Below are 22,269 nucleotides of genomic sequence, written 5' to 3' on the forward strand. Positions count from 1 at the left end.
ATCCATTTACATCAGAGTCAGGCAGGCTTCACTAGGAAGATGCCCCATAATTCAGAAAGCACAAATGTTCTGCCCAACTAACAAGCCAGTTTGAGTCTGTCCTGTCTTAGTGGCATCTTTTTGGGTTCCCAAGTCGATGGACCTGCTTTCATGTCCAAACAAAATGGATTACTTCCAAACACCAAAACAGGCCGGTAGGATTACTTCCAATAGGTAAATTATTGCTCATTACAGAGATGTAGTAATTGCTTCTCCAATCAAATAGACCGCTGACATTAATCCCCAAGTTCAAGTTGGCTGGTCACCAACCAGGCTGGAGCCTGGACTGTTCACTGACAGCTCATCTTACTGATTGAGAAAACTACTTTCATATAACAACACAAACAATAATAGAATGAAACCCAAATTAACCATATCTTAACCTCCATACCAAATTAACCGAGACATTATTAGAAAATTTGATAAAATGGGTATTAAAATCTAGGCCAGAAAATTTAGTATATAGGTTGTTTTGTCTCCAGGATTGAAGGGAATGTTCAAGTACAAAAGAACAAAAAATGCAAAATCTGATCGGATATTATGACATGGAATCTACAATGAGAGAGAAGAAAACACGTTTGGTTTCACATCCAAGTTATATAAAAGGGATGATCTGTTGCTTTGATTAATGCCTTACAATATAAAAATCCTATTCCCCAATCTTCCAGCTATGGCATGCCCACAAGCCAGAGCCAAGTAGATGAGAAATTGACAAGAGGCCAATAAACATGGCTTTTTCATTGAAACCTGTAAGTCAATTAACAACTGCTACATTAGCTGCAAATAGGTGACAATTAATTTTAAAAAAATTACAAAAGATTTTAACATTTGATTAAGACATCTAAGCTAGAATCCAACTCTTAGATGAGCACTCAATAATTGACATCATTGCTTCTTTTAGATCTGCAAGTGCAATCATAAGTCTATCATGGTATATTATTATGTAACATTTCTGGAAGAACATTCTGGCCATGAGATTAGAGCAAAAAAGTAGAGAAATTATACAATTTTTGCAACCCATGCCATAAATGAGGAAGACTGAGAGGTGAACCATATGCAAAGAATATCATTGTACGATTTTCAATCCAACTAATTTCTTAACCAAGATCACAGACATCTCAATGATTCAAGAGAATTTACAAGGAAAGAGATAATAAACCAAAACCAAAGCAATGAAAGGTGACTGTGGACTCTGCTCACTAAAGCTCATATATGTGGGTAAAATAAAAATGACATTACTTGCTACAATACAAGCTTATATATGGTCTATATAAAACTCACTGTCAGGAACCAATGACAAGACCTTCCCGAGCAATGTTTGTGACACGAAGCACCGCTTGTGCACTTAAAGGAGACAGTTTTGACTGACAAAAATTCTCCCAAGAGCCCATCTCTGGATGCTCAGATACCGTTGTTGTAAGGTCATGGGATTTCAAATATACAGTTTGCAGCTCCAAAAGAAGGGTTCGAGCAGCCTCCCGGGACTCTGGGAGCTGGTCACTGAGCTGGGATGCAGCTACTTGGATCAATTTGTCGATTCCATATTCTTTTATTCCTTCAACACCCTATCAAAATCAAAACAACTGCATCAACTTATTTGAAAAGTGAAGGAAAAATATTTACCAGCCAAGAAGAAAAAGCAATATATTTGACACAAACCTTACAACATGGTGCATATGCTCATGGAAATAAGTAAACAAAGAGGGAAACAGAGGTTGATTTGCCAAATAATACTAGGCATACACAATAAAGTGAATAAGAAGAACAACCAAAAGCTTTGCAAACCATTTACGATAAAATATCCACATATAGCTACACTAACTACTTAAAATGAATTTAGTTTGTTGAAAATTATATGTTTTATGTAGCTGCAAATAACCAGGGTACCATCCACATCAATGAAACAAATTTATGATTCAGACCAGAAAACCAAACCCCCTTTCCAAACAAATAAAATACAGTATGCTTATCAAGTATCCTTTGCCTACCAGTCGTGGAACACTACGACAAAAGCACATAGATGCCTTAGCTCGAATTCGAGGATTTCTGTTCTTAAGATAGGGTTGCAACTTGGGCAACAATGACATAGGGGAAACTGAAGTAGTCATTGCCTCCAAAGCTCTCTCAGCTGCCTCACATACAAATCTTTTATCTTGAGAAGACTTAAGAAGAAGCTGTACAAGCTGTATCATTCATATTTGAACACATATGAAAAGCCAGCATTAGTTCACTTGTATCCCAAGATGAAGAATCATTCACAAAAGAGAAAAATAATAAAGATGGCAGTGTACCATCCAAAATGCACACAAGCACCCAGACTAACGTGGCAGTAAATCGTAGAGAATGTGAAAGTACCAGGGGATCCAAAGAATCAATCAAATCATCATTATATGCACTGAAAATGTCTGCAGATGTCATAATTGCAGTTTTACAAACAGCACTTCTTGGATTCTTCAAGGACTTAACAACAAGAGGGATCACATCACCCCTGTACATTGGAACGGGGAAGGAAATACACTAGTCAAATTAAATTCAAGAGAAAAGTAACTGAGAGAAAAATTAGATTAAAACCCTATCCGCTAGTCTTTACAGTCAGAAAATCATGTAAGAATTCATGACTTACAGCATCGTATGCATTACTTCCTTATGAAATATTGATAATCGGCGAACACTATTGAGTGCTTCAACAACCAGAACCCAATCTTTAGAGTTGAGTCCAGGTAAGAGCTTCTGATATAGGTAAATAGGCATGTTATCAAACAGTAGAACACCAAATATTAGAACATGAAGTGTAAGCGTAAGGAGAAGGAAAACAGAAAATTATACCTCAAGACATGTATCAACATCTTCTAGATCACTCAAGTTCTCAGATTCAATGTATTCTACTTCAGAATTAGCTACCTCTGCTTCAGCATTTACAGTTTCACCTCCATTTATATGAACAGAGGCAGGGCTTTTCTTTTGCTGCTCTTCAACATTTTCAATTGTGTTCCCATTGCAAGGCTTCATAAAATTCCCTTTACTAGAGCTGTCATTCTTCCACTCAGACGTAGGTAAAGTATTGAGATCTCTTAAAGCATTCCCCGACATCATAGAAATTAAAGTCTGAAACCGAAAGAAACAAATAGATAAACATCAACATATTCTGCTATGACAGTGATCAACCATGCACAACCTTACAAACAAAATGACAGCGATATTAAATCAATTTTTTGGCTTAGAGAACTACATAAGATAGAAAAAAAAATGTAAAAGACCTGTTTTTTCTTAGTCAATGACTGCCCCATCATTGACTTCCAAATTAACACAGCAAAAAAAATACGATATTAAGCCAGGTACTCTAAAATGCTTATACAATAATCATAGTTTCAATGCTGGCATTTTTCATTATACAAATTTTATCAAATTTTTAACAAGTTCCTAGAATGCCTAATATCCGGCCTAGCTACCAACACTTTTAACCTGCATTTAACAAATTAAGCATTCAATGAGCCTGCGTACTGCCTACTTCTACTTCAAATTATACCTTTTTATACAGATTGAACACCAAATATTTGCCACAATTCGTGAATATTACACTAATTATTGAGTAAATTCAACCAAATATTAGCATCATTTCATCACAAACCAAAAAAATAAATAAATACACACTAAGAAAGTATTTAATTAGAACAAATTATACACAAATTTGCACCAAAATTCTCCACATTGCAAATATTAAAAAGAAAAAGAAATTAACCTACATAAATCTCCATTAACTTGATTAAACACAGATCAAAATCTACGGATTAGTACAATTTCTGAAATTTCCACAACAGAATAATATAAAAACAAGGAAAATAAAAATCAATGCAAACAGAGAGATCTAGACGTCGAAAATGTCATTAAAGAAAAAAACTTTAAAAATTAAAAAACGAATAAACAACAAGATCTCGCCGCGAAACGTGTCGTCGATCCTAAATTTTTCTTCGAAAAATAAAATTAACTAAACAAAAATCTAGAGAGAGAACGTATGTCTGTACCAGAGAGAGAAAGCAACGTGATCGGCGAATTCACTGACTTGCGTTAAGACTCACCAGTGAAAATGCAGAGACTCCTTTTTATATAAAAAAAATAGCAAGAAAATAAAAAACTGACTTAAACGACACCGGTTTACACTATTTTTGGGAGAAAATCCGACCGGGGCCGGCAGGCACGGGTTCATTGCATGTGAGACGGCCTTTCCCTCTCGCACGCGGTTGAAATTAATTTTGATTTTGTAAATTGCCTTGGTCTTTCTTTAAATAGCGAAAATGCCACTGTTTGATTGATTTTTTTTTTTATATAAATGTGTAGTACTTAATTCTTTTTTGAACTTGACGCTCCAACATTAGACAATGAAATATTGAAATGATGCTTCATCATTTGAAAAGGATTAGCCTCTTTTAATTTGGGATTAATTAAAAGAGGGAATGTATTTTGTTTTTAAAGTGACATGTCATTTGCATGCCTAATCAAGACATTGCCTTAAGCTTAACTTAAAAAGGCAAACATCAATTGAGTTTTCCCTCCTTTTTTTCTTTTCTCTTTCTATTGTGGATGATTATGAGTCAGAACCACTAATCTAATTTTGTTTAAATTTGGAACTAAATGAAAAGGTTGTTCTTCCTTTCCTTAACTTTTTATACATGCCTTAAACATAAAAAAATATAACAAAATATTACATAACTATTAAATTCATTGATGTACAATATGGTAAAAGTGTAATTCTCATTTCATATCGAATGTTAATGTAATTACTAAAATGTGTTTAAATCAATTATTATTAACAACTTAAACTTAAATTTAGATTTGAAAAGTTACTAAAATAATGATGTTTAGAATTAAATCGTTTCAATTATGAAATAATTATTGTTTAAATTTTACAAGCAAATAAGCATATTTTTAATGACTTTATAAACCCAATAATTTGGGTTGTTATTCTTTTGGAAAGATTAGATGATTAAGATTAAAAAAAAGTAAATATTTAAATATTTGATTCATTAATTAATATATAATTTTTTATTTAAATAATATATTTAAATTTTTTTAATTTAAAAAAAAATAAAGAAAATGACGATTGTACAAGGACTCACATGGGATGCTAGTGTCGGTGCAACAATACTTGGGCTGCTATTATTGAGGGGACACCAGGATTTCCATGGGCCTTGACCAAGCCATATGGTTCTGTACCATCTTTCAGATTATATATATATATATATATATATATATATATATATTTATATAATATTTGTTATTTGAGAAAGTTAATTTTTGAGATGTGTTTGGTTAGAGTGGGCAATCCAAGAGTCAAAACCGTGGACCATTCATATAAAGTCGATCCTTAAAATTACGTGTCACCAATTAGTTTATCTCTTTGTAAGATTAGTCTTTTAGAATTCCATGAGGTCTAAGTCAACCTTTAATTTTATAATTTTTTAAAATTAATAATTAAAGTAATAATATTTTATTCCTTATAAATGTATATTACCCTCAAATTGTGTATGGATAATCAAATCTATTAATTTATATAGTTTTGTTTGTATTTGGTATCAATGTTTAAGTAAATCTTTGAATTTACTGATTACCATCTTTAAAAATACTTTGAAATTGGTTTAAGTCTTATAATTTTAAATATTTAATTTATTTTTTATATGATATTCCAATGATCATTATTTTAAAATCGGTGTAAAACTCGAGCTTACGATTCAATCTTTTGATCTCAAACATACAAATAAGTATCAAAAATCATAAATCACTCTAAAAATATCAATTTTAAAAAATTTAGATAAAAAAAATTCGTTAAATCATAAGACTATCTTAAAATCAATCAAAACCCATCAATCTAAATTTATTTGTGAACGAAATCAAATAATTATTCATCAGATACGTTTTGCCACGATTTCTTACTGCATATAAATGGAAAGTTTATTTTAATTTTTTTCTTTTTTGTCATAAAATAATTATTTATTTTTTTCTTTTTTACTAAAAAATAAAAATTAATAAATCATTACACACAAAAGAGTCAATTATTGCATAAAATTGGTGGATCATCTTTTTTTTTTTTCTTGGTCCCATTCATTTATTTATTATTCTTTGCCAAGAGTTTTAGCATGCATTTTGGGTAATGATGACCATAGGCTTTAATGTGCTTTTTATCATAAGCCCACCTTCCTTTAGGAGAAAATAATGGAGGCAATATTGTCCAATCTCTTTTTTATTTTTTGGATAAGTGGTCACAATTTCATCTTATATTTAATATAAATAAATAAATTATCACAACATTCAATCCACCCCTATATATTGGAAATATCTCACTTTTAATTTGCATGTGTCACTTTTAGAAAAATCTTCATCATCTAATTACTCCATCCCTTTTGCTTGAAGCAATCTCTTAATAAAAAATGAAAATTTTGCTCCAACAAACTAATTAAAAGGTAGTCAATAATTCAATAATTTCTACTTGTTGTTTAGTCCAATAATAAAAGTTAAGAAACATAACTGATTAAGGCAAAGTCAAGTTGAAACCCAATATATTTCGATTTAAAATTCAAAACAAAAAATCATCTTCATCAACGTTGTATTAATTTATGTTGCCAACAACAATACTACTATATTTTTATAAAATTTTTACAAAAATTTAAAAATTCGTAACACCAACACATCATATTATCATCAACGAGTTCCATGAATTAGTCTATTTTGAGTACGAATATGGTTAAGGAATTAAAATTAAAAAAATAGTATTTTTTTATTTTATAATTATTTTTTGTAAGATATCGTTACCTTTTATAGTTAATGATATCTTACTAAGTACTTCATAGTGATTTACATGAATTGAACATTCAAATGTTGTGGGAAAAGAAAAGAAAGGGATTCGAATGGCATTAAAAAGTGGGAAGTAATTATAGTTTGTATTGCACTCCGCTAGACAAATTCATGTTTGATTTATCGATTACTTGTAAAAATACAAAGCATTTTACATAAATATAAATTGTAATATGAATGTACGAGGTGGTTTAGTTTTATGACACACTTTATGTACATAAATAAATCCTCCACACTCCAAATCATTAAATGGATAATTATGAGATAATAAGATCAAATGCTTACTTTTGTAAGATATGTACATTTTCTTATTTAAGAATTGAACAATCTATTTATTTCAAATTTTTTAAATTAAAAAATTTAACAATATAATATTTAAAAAAATTCTTAATCTATTTAGAAAAATTCAAATAAATTTTTTGTATTTAATTAAATTTTTATATTTTTATTTTATATGGGTTAAGTAATTATTATTTGTTAACGTCACTTGTCATTTTTATCGTAAAAATTTATTTAATTCAAAGTAAAAATAAAAAAAATCAAATTCAACTATTAAAAGAATAAAAAATTATTTAAAATTTTTAAATAATTTAACAAATTTTTTAAATATTATATTAATTTTAATTTATCAAATTATTATATATTTATATATCAAAAATATAATTTTAAATTTTAAATTACACCATTTCGATCGTTTGACGTTTAAAATTTATTAGATATTATGATTGGATTGTTCATCAAAGATTTTTAAATTTTATTATAAAAATAATATCAAACAAAATACAAAATTTCAATTCCAATAAAATTAATTTCAATCACAAAAATATATGAAATTTAAATGTAACGATCAATAAATCAAGAAAAATAGAAAAAAAAAGAAAAAAACTTAAAACTCAAACTATCTGACTTAGGTAGCTTCTAGCTAACGTCACTGTACAGTACTTGAAGACAAGGCTTCCCAACCAACTGCATCTCTCCTTCTTCCCAAACAGAAACCCAAACGTTGTTGACCCACATCCCACGTGTCATCCTCTCAAAGCGAGTACTATCATTTCCCTCCAATCCAAAAAATAAAATAAATTAAAAATAAATAAAATGCTCCATATTTTTCTCTGTCAAATCTTTTTAACTTTCGATCCCAGAGGAAAAAAAAAAAAAATTTAACTCCCAGAGAAAATAGAGGAAAGGAAATGTATTTGTTCTTCAAAAAACCCCGACTCGGATAAAAACAAACAGAATGGAACTCACCGATTCGAACGATTCAAAGCCCGAGACTCGTTCACCTCTCGGCATCGATCTAAACGAGATCCCTTCTTCTTCTTTTAACGAAACCCTACCTGACTCTGACTCAGCCGAACCCGATTCGTTTTCCATCGTTCGGGCTATCCACGAGAATCCAGACCCGGCCCTAGGTGAACCCGCTGGGGTTCCGGTAGGGAAAGAAGAGGAGCCGTGTGGCGCATGTGGGACGGCGGCTGCGGCGGGAGGAGGACTAGTGGTGGTTTGTGACGGCTGTGAGCGAGGGTTTCATCTCGCATGCGCTGGGATTTCCGGAAGGTTGTCTGCGGCAGAGGAGTGGGTGTGTGGAGAGTGCGACAGCCGCGGCGTAAGGAGTAAGCGGTGGCCGCTTGGGTTGAAGGCAAAGAAGCGGATTCTTGATATCAATGCTTCGCCGCCGAGTGATGGTGACGGTGACGGTGAGGAGGTGCAGGAGTTATTGAGGTAAAAATTAAAGCTTAGTATTAGTATTTGTGAATTTAGCTTATTTATTTTTTAATTTAGGTTTAAGTTATTAGTTTGAAGCGTTAAATTGTAAGCTTGCATTAATGCGAACCGCTTAGTTATGAGTGCATAAATTTGAAATGTGGTTATTTTGGTTGTCAAAAACTATATTCTTTGATTCCTTTCTAGTGCTTTTTTTATAGCTTAAAAAGATAAAAATTTGTTTAATTTGAAGCTGGGGTAAGTTTGTGAGGACTGTGTTCAAGCAAATAACAGCTAACTGATGGAATATAAGTGTGTGACATGGAATGGGGGTTAGTCCAAGTGTATTGTATGTTGAGAGGTGCTTATTAGTGTTTGGGGTGTAATGTATATGGAAGCTGTTAGATATTGTCAGGATGTTCAAGTAGGGTCTAGCTCATGACTCCTCGTAGGGACTTTAGTTGTACTCTAGCATATTGAAACTTTTTAAAGGGAAAACTAACTGTCTTTTCAAGCTGATCAAGTCAATATAATTGAAGTGGTCATTTGGGTGTTATAGATTGTATTAGGTATGAGATTTATTCTGAAGCTTTTGGTTGCTTTTTAACATTTACTTGATGTTCAATGTGTATGAAAGAATATACCTATTTCTTGTTATAAATTTGTCCTATAAAATTTGCAACCATTTTTAGCTGGTGCCTGACAGTGTGGGAGTTAGGTGGTGGATAGAAAATACAGCTATATGGTATCTTAAGTTAGGATATAAGATGATTAATGTCTTCTAGGAATTGAAATTTCTAGTGGTTGAAATTGAGTGAATTACCATGGTTCTGCTGGCATCTTATCTTTTTTGTGTTCCTTGTTTGAGTATTGTTTTCCACACAAATGCCACTACCTTTGGCATGCCAAGTTCTATGTTACTTCCACCCACAAGTTGTGTTGTCAGGGTTTTAGTTAGTTGATTTTGATTATTCGGAGGTGTGTCATTTCTGCAATATTGCTGAGTCTTTAAGGTATTGATTGTGTTAGTGTCATATTGTTAGCCAATGCCATGTCTTTCTCATGCAGTTTGTGTTAGTATGGTTGGAACTTGGAAGAGCTTCCAAAAGACAGCATTTTTTTCTCCAGTTTCATTAAAAGCCTTTTTCATGTATATATCAATTGGTATCAAGGAGGCTACACTACATCCAAATTAACCAAAGCTTGTCGCAGCACTATACTGCAGTTATCTCCTTTTTCTTTGAAATCGTGGCCCAATAGTCTTTGACCTGTTTATTCATGAAGTGCTATATTGCTGCCATCTTCAGAGCACTGTAAAATATTTTCTCTCTCTGTGAAATTGTGGCCTGATAATCTTTAACCTGTTTATTCATGAAGTGCTGTAGTGCTGCTAACTTCCTTAACTCGCTTCTTCATTTCTATTTGAAGTTGCTTGATTTATAGATTATGCTTTGATGTGCTAAGGAAGTGGTGTTATGCCACTTTGCTCTTTAGGAAGTCACATGTGCTAGTGCTCATAAAATAAACGGGGGAAACTCATTGGCCAAAATAAAAAAGAAAAAATTGTGGAAGTTTCCACTGTAGTTAAAAGCTGTTTATCTTGTCCTGTTATGTTGAAGACTACTTACGCTGAACCATGATGAATTGTTTCCAACATCACCTATGTTAACTTGGAACTGTGGGAAATCAGCTTTGTAATTTTCTTGTTTATATATGCTTCCGTGTGCTATGAAAGTTGGTGTATTCAAAGTATTAGTATAAACTTCTTTAGCTCATTCATTTGCTAGTAAGACCGAGAGGGTGCTATTCTCATGGTCTCATTTGTGCTTCCTTTGTGAATGTTTATATACATGCATCTTGTTTGAATAACTTACTAGTTCTATTGAAATCTAAGTTGTTATGTATCGTCACTGGTTAACATATGTTTTGGTTCCAGAAAGCACATACCGGATGACAATTCTTTTGTTGGCAATGGGTTTGGTGCCCCATTGACATATTCGAATTTCTTGTATGCGGGTAATGGATTTGGCTTTCAAAAAGCTTCTGGGATTATGACACATGCTGTCAAAGTGGGTTTTGAAGATATATTGTGTCATACGCGAACAAGAGATAGAAGTTTTGATGAGGTAGATTTGGGTTTTCCATTAGGAAGGCTGAGGAGTAGTAATAATACAACCATTAGATTTCCATCTCGGAATACGAGTGATATATTTTTGCAGGATCTTAGAGAATTTGTTTCAGAAAGACATGGTGTCCTGGAGGAAGGCTGGCGTGTGGAACTAAAACATTCGACGAGCAGCTGTGAACTATATGCAGTTTATCGTGCTCCTGATGGGAAGACATTTGATTCAATGTTCGATGTTGCTTGTTATCTTGGATTGATGTCGAACTATAACTTGATGGATGCTGAAATAAAACGTGAGGGGGCTTCTCTTCAGGAAAGATTGCTTCTGCCAAGAAAAAGAAAGTCAACAAGATTTTCAACAGCCAATGGTTTTCCTGAAAATAAGGAAGGTTTGATAAGTAGCTATTGCAAGGAACTTTCATGTGATGGTCAAAGTGTGGAAAAGTGTGCCAATAAATCTGGTATTATGAAAGTCACTGAAGCGTTGCAATATGAGAAGGTTAGCTCTGAATCTGAGCAAATAAATGTAAGTAGACTGGTTAGTTTTATCTTGTCTTCTTCTTAGGTGGCTAGGTGGCTCATGTCCTTTCTTTTCGGTTGATTTTTATGTTGTCTTGATGATATCTAACTGCTCTAGTTTCATTGAGTGTCCTGATGTTCTTACTGTCTCTGTTTCTTTTTCTTCTTCATTTTACTCCTCCAGGATGGGCTTCCTGTGCAGTTTGAAGATTTTTTTGTTCTTTCTTTGGGCTAGTTGACATGAGACCTTCATATCATGATGCTAGTTTGATCTTCCCTATAGGTTATAGGTCTTGCTGGCATGATAAGATCACTGGGTCCTTTTTTGTATGTGAAGTGTCTGATGGTGGTGATTCTGGACCTATTTTCAAGGTCAAAAGGTGTTCTTGCTCTGCATTGCCCCTTCCGGTAGGGTCAACTGTCCTCTTTTGGCCCCATATTGACCAAACTTTTAGTCATAATAATGAACAAGGTGATGCTACGTGTTATAATAGCAGGGAGTTTGATGATGATGGCAGTATTCAGATGATCCTTTCAGATCCTTGCGCACCTATGGAAAGTGATATCTTTACTTGTCTAGGTAGTAGTTTGAAGGAAACTTGTGGTGTTCAGAACTTCGACAGATCACAACTTGAAGCAGGTTCCATTTGTGACAAATCTGGAGATCTATTGATGGAAGAAATTGGTGAAATTTCAGTGGAAGAGCAATCGTCATCTGCAGCATGGAGAATAATGTCTCAGAAATTTATTGATGCCTGCTCTGAGATATGTAGAAGAAAAGGTTCTTTGAAGTTTTCCTGCAAGCATGTAGGAAAGGAAATGGAGTTACCAAGCTGGGATATGATGGATGAAAAGACCAGAGAGACTTATGCTCCATTAGTTAAATTTTGCGGCTTCCCCATCTCTTTCTCAATCCCTTTTGAGTACCAGGCTGATGAGCTGGAGACTTTGGCTGATGAACTGACAAAATGGCTGCGACAGGATAGATTTGGGCTGGATGCTGAATTTGTACAAGAAATCATTGAAGAGCTTCCTGGTATTGAGGCCTGTTCACGATATGAATCTCTGAAGAACAGAAGTTCCTATTCAGGATCCTTAACCATCAGAAATGGTCTCCTGAAGATTAAGACACAAGGTTGTCTTGAATGCAAGGGAGAAAATGGATTAAATGGTTTATTTGGAAAGTCCAAAAAGCTCAGGTTGGTTGATGACCGTGGTCCTCCTGCTGGGAAGCCATTGTGCTCGAGACTTCCTGCTGAACTTGTTGGTGACTTTTATCAGGTATGCATGTTATTTTTTTTTTGAGAAAAGGAATATTTTATACCTTTTGAGTATAGAATTTTGTGTATAATGAGGATCTTATTTATACTTTCTCTATTTATGTACTTAGGTATGGGAGTTGTTGTGGCGCTTCCACGAAGTCATAGGGTTGAAAGAACCTCTTTTAGCAAATGAACTTGAAGAGGAGCTTATCAATCCCTGGTCTAATCACTCAAATTTGTTTCGTAAATTTGATGGTGAAAGCCAGGGATCTGATGTCCTGAGTTTATCTAGAATTGATGGTATGGGTGAACAAAATGTGTCCCCAAGTGATGAATCTTGTGTGGCAACTTCGACTGAAAATCCACATTCATTTATACAGATGGAAACAGGAGAAATGATGGAAGCTGACCAGGCTAGGCTTGCATCTCTTAGTTACAGAAGATGCTTTGGTGTGACTTTGACCAAGGCTCACAGCTCACTTCTAGGGGTGCTAATAAGTGAGCTGCAATCAAAGGTTGCTGCACTTGTTGATCCAAATTTTGATTCTGGCGAGTCAAGATCTAAAAGGGGAAGGAAGAAAGATGTAGATAGTACAGCTCCTGCTAAAAGAGTTAAGCTCAGTGTGCTCCCAGTTAATGAGTTGCCTGGCCTGAATTAGCTAGAAGATATGTGTTGGCTGTCTTATCCATGGATGGTAATCTTGACTCAGCAGAGATCACTGCTCGTGAAAGTGGTAAAGTCTTCCGTTGCTTACAAGGTGATGGTGGGGTGCTTTGTGGTTCACTTACTGGGGTGGCTGGGATGGAAGCAGATGCCCTCGTAAGTTTGGCTATTGATATTTTTATTTTCTTTTGATAACCTCTTTTCTCTGAGAGATATTGACTCAAAATGGTGAAATGTTTCAAAATTTTAGAAAAGCTTTCTTCAGGAATGGTTGTTTGTGTATGTAGTTCCTGTCTTTCCTTCTTGATTGGCAGTCTTCTTATGATATATAATATATCAAGATGAGCTGTTGACATGCATGCTAATATGTACGGAATTGACCTCAGTTTCAGATTTCATCCCTTGTAGGATGCTTGACAGCACTACTACTTTTCAGTTTGTGCAGAATAATGCCAATTGTTTTAGGACACATACAGCCTGGATGTTTTGCTGCTAGGTGTAGCTCTTATTTAATGTTCAAGTGTTTTTCCCCCTGGGGCACAGTTATAGATGTGTTGCTGTACTCCTAGACGGTAGGGCATGGAGGAAATGAATTGGCATACTGTTCCTAGTTGAGTTGGGATCTTAGTTAGTTGAGTCAGAGTTTATTTTTTATACTTGTAAACTCTGTGTTTTGTGCTGAATATATTACATTCACAGCCTCTAGTTCAGAAGAGAATTTTTTAATTAGCCATTTACTCTTTCGAACTTCAGTTGCTTGCAGAGGCTACAAAGCGTATATTTGGTTCTTTGAACGTAAAAAGTGATGTTCTGACTGTAGAAGATGAAGGGCCTGATGAAAATGTTGCTTGTGAAAAGAATGTTGTGAATGATGGTGATATTCCAGAGTGGGCAAAGTTGCTGGAACCTGTTAGAAAGCTGCCAACAAATGTTGGAACTAGAATCAGAAGGTGTGTTTATGATGCTTTGGCAAAAGATCCGCCAGAGTGGGCGAAGAAAATATTGGAACATTCAATCAGTAAGGAAGTTTATAAGGGCAATGCATCAGGACCAACGAAGGTAGCATCCATGTACTCTGTGTATTTATTTGGTAATGAAGTTTCATTAATTTAAGAATTCAATGGGGCATGTAGATTATTCTCTATTTTGAACTAATGGTGACTGACTGGTTTTGTATGTTGTCTTCTGGGCATGATTTCTCTTTATTATCTTTTAGTCCTTTTTATTATTTTTGGTGGGGTGGGTCGGTGGTATAGGCTGGAATGCTGCTGGAGATAGAACTGATCAGATCATGTATTTGTGTGATTTAAATATATAAGCTTTTCTGATGCGGGACTCTATGCCCTATTGATGGATTTTCTACTACTGGAATGTCTTTTTCCTTCATGGCTGTTATATCTTAGAAAAGTTATAATTTGACTCCCTTAACCTGCCCTTTGGCCTGGCACTTTTTAAATCTAGTAAACTTAAAGCAGATGGATCTTATTTAAGAATAAGAGAGTGTTTCAATTGTTTTAACCATAAATTTTTATCTCTGTATTTGTATTGATAATTTATTGTATATTACATTTTTTCATTAATATATATGAAATCTAAGCATGAACCATTGCTGATGTTGAATATCATAAATTCTTTAAACAAGCGAAGGACAAAATGTTTGAGCTTGAAATTTCACTCTCTTTCAATTGATTGCTGTCCTTTTTATTCTTCTATATAGTAATGTCATGTTTCTCTTATCTAATCAGTCTTTCTTTCAGAGTTTGTGATATGTAGTAGCAAACATGATTCTAAATGAATTACTCTCTATTGTTGATTGAGCACAGAAAGCTGTTCTTTCAGTGCTAGCAGATGTTCGCAATGAATGTTTGGCAAAAAAATCTGAGAAGGGAAGAAGTAAAAAGAAGACTGTCTTATCTGTATCTGATATTATCATGAAAGAATGTCGCATCATATTACGCCGTGCTGCTGCTGCTGATGATTCAAAGATTTTCTGCAACTTGCTGGGGAGAAAGCTAATGAATTCTAGTGATAATGATGACGAGGGACTGCTTGGATCTCCTGCCATGGTATCTCGTCCTCTGGATTTTAGGACTATTGATTTGAGATTGGCAGTTGGGACCTATGGTGGATCACACGAAGCTTTTCTCAAGGATGTTCGTGAGGTCTGTCTTTTTCATTTGTTCCCTGTAAAATGGTTTTTGTGGTTGAACTTCTTAAAACTTTTTTTTCTTCCCACTCGACCCGTGCATGGTTTTGGATGGATACTGCTTTCTTTTTTTCTTTTCCTGCTACTTGTTTGTTCTGCAGCATTTGATGATGTTATGATTAATCAAAGATCGGAGACAGTTTTAGAGTTTTTGTGCATAATTTGTTTTTGTTCATCTATAAATATAAGTTAACATGTCTTTGCATGAGTGAAATTCTCTTACATATGGCTATTTGAGTTTTATTTTCTGACTTTTCTGCATGGCCTTTTATTGAAAGATGTATAACTTAGGGTTTTAGGACCCTCAAGGATTGTTTTCAAGATGCTATTGTTGCTTGCTCATATGCCTGAATTGTCTTCTTTTGATTGTCATCCTTGAGCTTTGCATGAGTCATCCAATGCTTTGATGCATTCCACTGACGCAGCAATTATCTCTTTCATACTTTGATTTTGGGGCTTCAATTTATTAAGTTTATACATTTACTCATCTTGTTTGGGCATATTTGTTCGGATCCTGGTTTTATGTAGATTTCTAGGGATTGCTATGGTCTTTCTCTGTTTGGAACTATGCAGATGTGTTAGCCTGTCTAATAATTGTTACTTTTGCTGGCAGTTATGGAGTAATGTTCGTGCTGCCTATACTGACCAGCCTGATTTGGTTGAATTGGCGGAGTCATTATCCCAAAACTTTGAGTCCTTGTATGAACAGGAGGTTCGTAGGTTTCTTTCTGTCTCCTATCCTTTTCCTAAAGGTGTTTCTTATTTGTATTATTAACTGGACTGTAAGTGCCATGTATTCTTGTTCTCTCTGGTTATTCACCCATTAGTTTTCTTTGTTTCCATTTACACTTAGATTAGAGGCGTACTAATTTTTCATTTATTTATTTTGTTTCAGGTACTTGCCTTAGTTCAGAAATTGGCGGAATATGCTAAATTGGAATGCTTGAATGCAGAGACAAAAAAGGAAATAAATGATATACTTGCTTCGACAAGTGAGATCCCCAAAGCGCCTTGGGATGAGGGAGTCTGCAAAGTATGCGGTATTGATAAAGATGATGATAGTGTTCTTTTGTGCGATACTTGTGATGCTGAGTATCATACTTATTGCTTGAACCCTCCATTGGCAAGGATCCCCGAGGGGAACTGGTATTGCCCTTCTTGTGTTCTCAGCAAACATATGGTTCAAGATGCATCAGAACGTTCACAAGTCATCATCCGACGGAGAGATAAAAAGTATCAGGGAGAGGTTACCCGTGGTTACTTGGAAGCACTTGTACATTTAGGAGCTGTATTGGAAGAAAAAGAGTATTGGCAATTTAGCATAGATGAGGTCTGTCTATGGACTCTGCTTGGTGTGTGTTTTTTTAGTCTCATATTCTTTGGTTAACCCTTTTCTATTAGTATTTTGCTTGAAAATTTTCTTTTGTTTGATTGCATGTTGACTGCAGACTGGCTGAATTTTGCTTATTATTTTTGTTTGCGATGTTTCATGATAAATTAGCACTTATCAAGTGCTTGCTAGTTGCATTTGCCCTTGAATTGAAATGCATTTATGGTAGCTATATTAGATCACAATTGTTGTAATGGTGATATATCGCCTTCCTTTCATCTACTCGAATTATTTATGATTTAACTTGTCAATGACATTGCTATCCCCTTTTTTGTTTGTGAGCACTTTCGATGCAAACTTTTTTCTCTGCTTTTGTTGGGTCTGTTTTTGGCGACCTGGAGTTCAGCCCCTACTTTTGTTTAGGCTGAGAATTGACTTTAAACTTGCATCATATGCTGCAGTTTTCTATGCGTGCATCTTGTGGTTCTGTTTGTGGTGGAAGAAGTTAATCTCTTACATTTATGTAAAGATGAGATCAAATTCTTGTATCTCCATCCTTTAGCATGGGAATGTTAGCCATGGCTTTCTTGAGGTAAAATAGAATGGGAAAAAGAAAAGTAAGATCAAAATATGTGTAGTATGTGAAATTTGGGGAGATGTGTAGGAAATGAAAATAATGGTAATTATGATAGTATCTTGGCTGCTTAGAAGATATGCAGGAAAACTGTTTTCTTTGAGGATTAGTTCTAAACAAAATGGTCTTTGCTTCTTAGAATAACAGGGAGAAATTGCTGTGTTGTGAGATAAATAGATTTTGCTATCTTTATAGCTAAAGAAGGTCATTCTATCATTCTTAATAACAAATGGCTTCAATGATGTATGAAAGTAGCATATGATTTACTAGCGTGAACTTTTGGGTTATTTTATATAATGTATAGTGCTCTTGAGCTCTTTGTTTGTTTCATCAATTAAAAAACTTCCTTATAATCTGTTGCAGAGAATCTTCTTGCTCAAGTTTTTATGTGATGAATTGCTTAACTCAGCTCTCATCCGTCAACATCTTGAACAGTGTGCTGAAACATCTGAGTTACATCAGAAATTACGTTCTGCCTATGTAGAATGGAAAAACCTAAAATCCAGGGAAGACATTGTGGCTGCAAAAGCTGCAAAGATTGACACAAGTATGAATAATGCTGTTGGAGATGCTGGTGTAAAGGATGGTGATGATCGGCTTCCATCAGATGGTGGGAAAGAGGGTGCTGACCTTAATGGTTCAAATAAATATGCATCTGCTACTTATACAGAGAAAAAGTTTGCCACTAATGGTGAAATTTTGAATCCTATGGATACTGAGGCTCCGTTAAAGGGTGATCAGGCTATTGTGGATGCTAGCAAAGTATCTTCTCAAAAAAGTGATAAATCCTTTAGACCAAGTGAGTTGCTCGTTCCAAATGATTTGTCCCAAGAAATTGAGAACTCAAGCAAAGAAACCAGTTTCCAGGGTAAATTGGAAGAGTCTAAGAGAATGGATGTGGCTTCTCCACCATCTCCTTCAGATTGTAATGGACAGTGTCTGCCATCTGATGCTGCTAAGCAAGTGCCTTCTGTTACTGAGAATGAGTCACGATCTCATCACCTTGAGTTGAACACCATCAAGAATGACATCCAATGTCTGCAGGACTTAATTACCAGCTTAGAATCACAGCTTTTGAAGCTATCTGTACGGAAGGAGTTTTTGGGAAGTGATTCTACTGGCCGGCTGTACTGGATTTCAGCCATGCCAGGTGGATGTCCCCAGGTTATCGTTGATGGAAGTTTGGTGTTGCAGAAGAAAAGAAATATTTTGGGCTACGAGGAGCGAGTGCAGAACACTTTTATCTGGAATTCTGCTTCTGCTGGCACAGATAATGGTATGAAGGCAGAGGGGTCCAAGGCTTCCTGTCCGTTTCTGTACAATTCCAAAGATGCTATTTCAGTTGGTTCACCGTGGGTTACTTATCAAACAGAGGCAGAAATTGAAGGACTCATTGATTGGTTGAATGATAATGAACCAAAAGAAAAAGAGCTGAAAGAGGCTATTTTGCAGAAGCTAAAGTTCCAGGATTACCAAAAAATGAAAAAACAAGATCAGGATGAGGGCCATGCTACTTTTTCAATGTCCAATGGTTCTGATAAAGGTTCATTTTCGAGTTTTCTTGGTACTAAGGCAGCAATGTTATTGGAGAAGAAATATGGTCCCTGCTTTGAGTCAGAAATAACGGATTCTTTGAAGAAGAGGGGAAAAAAGGCGAGGGTGATTAATGAAGATAAAATGTATAGGTGTAAATGCTTAGAGCCCATTTGGCCCTCCAGAAATCATTGCATCTGTTGCCACAAGACATTTTTTAGTGATGTCGAATTTGAGGATCATAATGATGGTAAGTGCAATCTGGGTTCACCATTGAATGAGAAGAGCATGTCAGTTGGTGTTTCTTTAAAAGGAAAGGGGAATATGAATATTGATATTAATCGGGTAGATTGCACTGTTGACATGGAAATTGTTGAAACTTCTAAAAGTGGGCATTCCAACTTGAGCTCGAGGTTGATTAAGTTTCAAAATGAAGGGGTAGTTTGTCCATATAACTTTGAAGAGATCAGCACCAAATTTGTGACGAGAGATTCTAATGAAGAATTAGTGCGGGAAATAGGTCTTATTGGGTCAAATGGGGTACCATCGTTTGTCTCATCTGATAGTCATTTTGTTAGTGACTCTACACTAATGACTGTTCGTCCTCACCAAGAAAGAGGAGATTTAGGGGATAAGTTGAAGGCTATTGAGATACCTGGTTTTTCACAAGGAAACAGGAGTGTGGCTAATGGAATCAATGAAGGCTTATCTGACAATCCTTTCAGAAGATCTGTGGCAAATGAGATTGAAATACAAAAGACCTTAAGACCGGCTTTGAGATGTTTGGAACAAAGGGATAGAATATCCTCTGCAGATAAGTATTCTCCTGAACTGGGTATTGGTCGCTGCTGTGTTGTCCCTCAATCTTCATTAAGGCCCTTAGTCGGTAAAGTTTCACAGATTTCAAGGCAACTGAAGATTAATTTACTTGATATGGATGCTGCACTCTCTGAAGAAGCTTTGAGACCATCAAAGGCATATATGGAAAGGAGATGGGCCTGGCGTTCATTTGTTAAATCTGCAGAAACAATATATGAGGTTGATCTTGATCCCTTGTGCTTTCTTTTAGTAGTTAGTACACTTGTAAATTGTAACCACCATTCATCACTGACCACATTTTACTTCTCCTAAACTGGTAGTGAACTAATTCTTTCACATTCTTTATGTAGCATCTTGTAGTGGGTTGGATAGTTCCCTAATTCTTTAAGAGTAATAGCAGGTTGTGCCGCTAACTTTTATCTGATGTAATGTTAGTTTACTTTCAAGTGATCTTTCCACTTTGCTGTGTCTGATTAACTTATTTATGGTCTACCACTTTATGATGCATGAACTGAATTAATAGTTCCTTTTGGATTAATCTTTGCTGTAAGAACTGATGAGAAGTTAAAAGTTTTTGCTTTGAAATCAGTTTTATTTCTTAACTTCATGGATTTGGTGGGATTGGAGATAATATCCTCTTGTCTTTTCAGATGGTCCAAGCAACAATTGTATTGGAGGACATGATTAAGACTGAGTACTTGAGGAATGAATGGTGGTATTGGTCATCGCTATCTGCTGCTGTGAAAATTTCCACCATGTCTTCTCTGGCCCTACGTATATACTCCCTTGATTCAGCCATTGTTTATGAAAAATCATATGAGTTCCATTCAATTGACAACATGAAGCCCAGCAGCATACCAGACCCAAAGTTGCTTCCCAACTTGGACCTGGCAGAGAAGTGCAAGGTGAGCAGGAAGACTAGCAAGAAAAGGAAGGAACCAGAGGGTTGATCTCTGTCAACTAGGATTTTCAAATCTGAGAGGATCTTATTTCAATGAAAATTGATCCCTGTGGCAAGGGAAGCTGGTGGCAGGAATGTGTCACAGGAATATCAGAGGGTCCTAGAATCAGAACTAAAATGTTGGGTTTGCTGGTTCAGGTTGGGCCTGACTGTTTGGACCTAGAGTTCTGCTGCCATTGCCTCGTGTATATATTGATAAGGCTAACATGCTAACTTGGATGCTTTGATTCAGAATTCATAGATGTGCCAATGGTGTTGGAAGCACCAGGATGATAAGTGAGAATGCATCCAATTTTGGACTGATTTCTGCTGTATCTTTTGGATTTACTTTCTTGGGAAGCAGAAGGGTTTTTGCCACAAAGAGCAAGATTTATATACATATACAACATGAATTAATGTAAAACGAAAAAGGAAAAAAAAAGAAAGAAACGGATCAGTGTTGAAGTTGAGCAGGTGTAGGCAATATTTCATTCTTTATACATCTCTCTTTGTTTCTCTCCCTCTCCCTCCCTCTCTCTGTCTCTCTCTCTCTACCCTTTTGATTTCCATCTGGTGTTCCACAGATGTGCCAGAGTAACTCTGAAGAATGAGACTTTATGCCTTTGTCATTCTGTCCTTATATGTTGAGGTTTTTTTATTTTGTTTTCTGTGTGGAATGAGCTTTCATGAAGCTGGCATTAGGTGCTGGCGGCTGTGCTATTTGAATAATGCCTAATCTTCAACGCTTGCCTTCTAAATGCTATTTATTATTGGCTAATTATTTCAAGTTAATCTTGATGCCTTATCTGACTGCCAACTGGCCCGAAATGGAGGTTGCTTTGTTTGGAAAGAAAGTTGCTTTCATACTGCCTTTTCCCTCTAGGAATATTGCTGGATCACGGGGTTCAGATGGTCAGTGCTTGTAGGACAATGCCATAGCCTGCATTGGCATGTTGATACAGGTAATTTCCTGTTCCACAATGCTTCTTTTGGCACAAATAATTTGGCATTTTAGGATTTCACAACTTTGATGGACATTTAATTTCTACCACGCATTGTTTTGTCCTAACAATTATCATTCTTTTGCTTCTCTTAGCTCCTGGTTTTACCTTTTTTTATTGGAAAAGAAAGAGGCACGGGTTGGGTGGGGTGTTTAGTTATGTTATTATAGATTACGTAAACTGTGGAACTGCAGGTTCGTGTATGGTTTGGTGTGGCCATGTGGGCATCAGGCCCTGTTTCATGGGTTACTAATGTGTCTGGGAATAGGAATTCCCCTTTTTTGGGGTCTGATGAGATTGATAATGTGGTATTGTACTCATTCCAGGTCTGCAATCTGTTGATAGCACGAGCAATATAGAATGTGATTTCCCCCCTTCCCCTTTTAACTTTCTGGTATTTGATTTATTAAGATGCCAGGGTTGTCTACCTCACTAAGATTTCTGATCCTAATTATATCTGTATAGATTTGCTATAGATTTTTCTGAATGTAGCAGCGACTTCATTGGGCATTGCATACTTACTGCAAAGTCCAAGCAACACTAGAAAAAAGAAAATAGTAAAGAAGGAAGAAAGACACCCCACTATAGGATTGAGTAATTGTGGCTAATGTTTTATCAATTGAAAACTCTAAAGCTACAATGTTGGG

The 22,269-nt window shown here is 35.4% G+C and overlaps 2 protein-coding genes across 3 annotated transcripts; one reads left to right on the plus strand and one right to left on the minus strand.

Moving 5' to 3' along the window:
- Positions 1–481: 481 nt before the first annotated feature.
- On the minus strand, positions 482–4,262 carry LOC110427880 (uncharacterized). Of its 2 annotated transcripts, XM_021443516.1 has the most exons (7): positions 4,062–4,262; positions 2,866–3,144; positions 2,663–2,769; positions 2,395–2,527; positions 2,028–2,222; positions 1,321–1,604; positions 482–786 (listed from the first exon to the last, which is right to left on the minus strand). In XM_021443516.1, exons 2-6 carry the CDS (start codon positions 3,130–3,132, stop codon positions 1,323–1,325), a joined length of 984 nt encoding a protein of 327 aa, XP_021299191.1. In that variant the 5' UTR covers positions 3,133–3,144; positions 4,062–4,262; the 3' UTR covers positions 482–786; positions 1,321–1,322. The 2 variants fall into 2 exon arrangements, with proteins under 2 accessions (XP_021299191.1, XP_021299190.1); XM_021443515.1 differs by lacking the exon at positions 482–786 and having other exon boundaries at positions 1,079–1,604; positions 4,062–4,261.
- Positions 4,263–8,036: 3,774 nt separating this feature from the next.
- Positions 8,037–21,399, plus strand: MBD9 (methyl-CPG-binding domain 9). The gene is given in 12 exon segments (XM_021443486.1): positions 8,037–8,607; positions 10,526–11,240; positions 11,418–11,463; positions 11,466–12,514; positions 12,624–13,134; positions 13,137–13,315; positions 13,913–14,218; positions 14,983–15,321; positions 15,979–16,077; positions 16,261–16,695; positions 17,693–19,900; positions 20,332–21,399. Coding segments are annotated over 12 exon segments (6,672 nt in total). The 5' UTR covers positions 8,037–8,122; the 3' UTR covers positions 20,632–21,399.
- The last annotated feature ends 870 nt before the right edge of the window (positions 21,400–22,269 follow it).

Source organism: Theobroma umbraticum, unplaced genomic scaffold (genome assembly GCF_002168275.2).
Source record: "Theobroma umbraticum cultivar Fairchild unplaced genomic scaffold, ASM216827v3 scaffold_239.0, whole genome shotgun sequence".
NCBI lineage: Eukaryota > Viridiplantae > Streptophyta > Magnoliopsida > Malvales > Malvaceae > Theobroma > Theobroma umbraticum.

What these genes read in the sequence shown, in the direction of transcription:
- LOC110427880 (XM_021443516.1), bottom strand. Translation starts at nt 3,132, where the DNA reads ATGATGTCGGGGAATGCTTTAAGAGATCTCAATACTTTACCTACGTCT. An exon ending in ATGTTGATACATGTCTTGAG is followed by an intron (nt 2,770 to 2,865) that starts GTATAATTTTCT and finishes TACCTATATCAG; the next exon opens with AAGCTCTTACCTGGACTCAA. An exon ending in TTGATTCTTTGGATCCCCTG is followed by an intron (nt 2,223 to 2,394) that starts GTACTTTCACAT and finishes TGAATGATACAG; the next exon opens with CTTGTACAGCTTCTTCTTAA.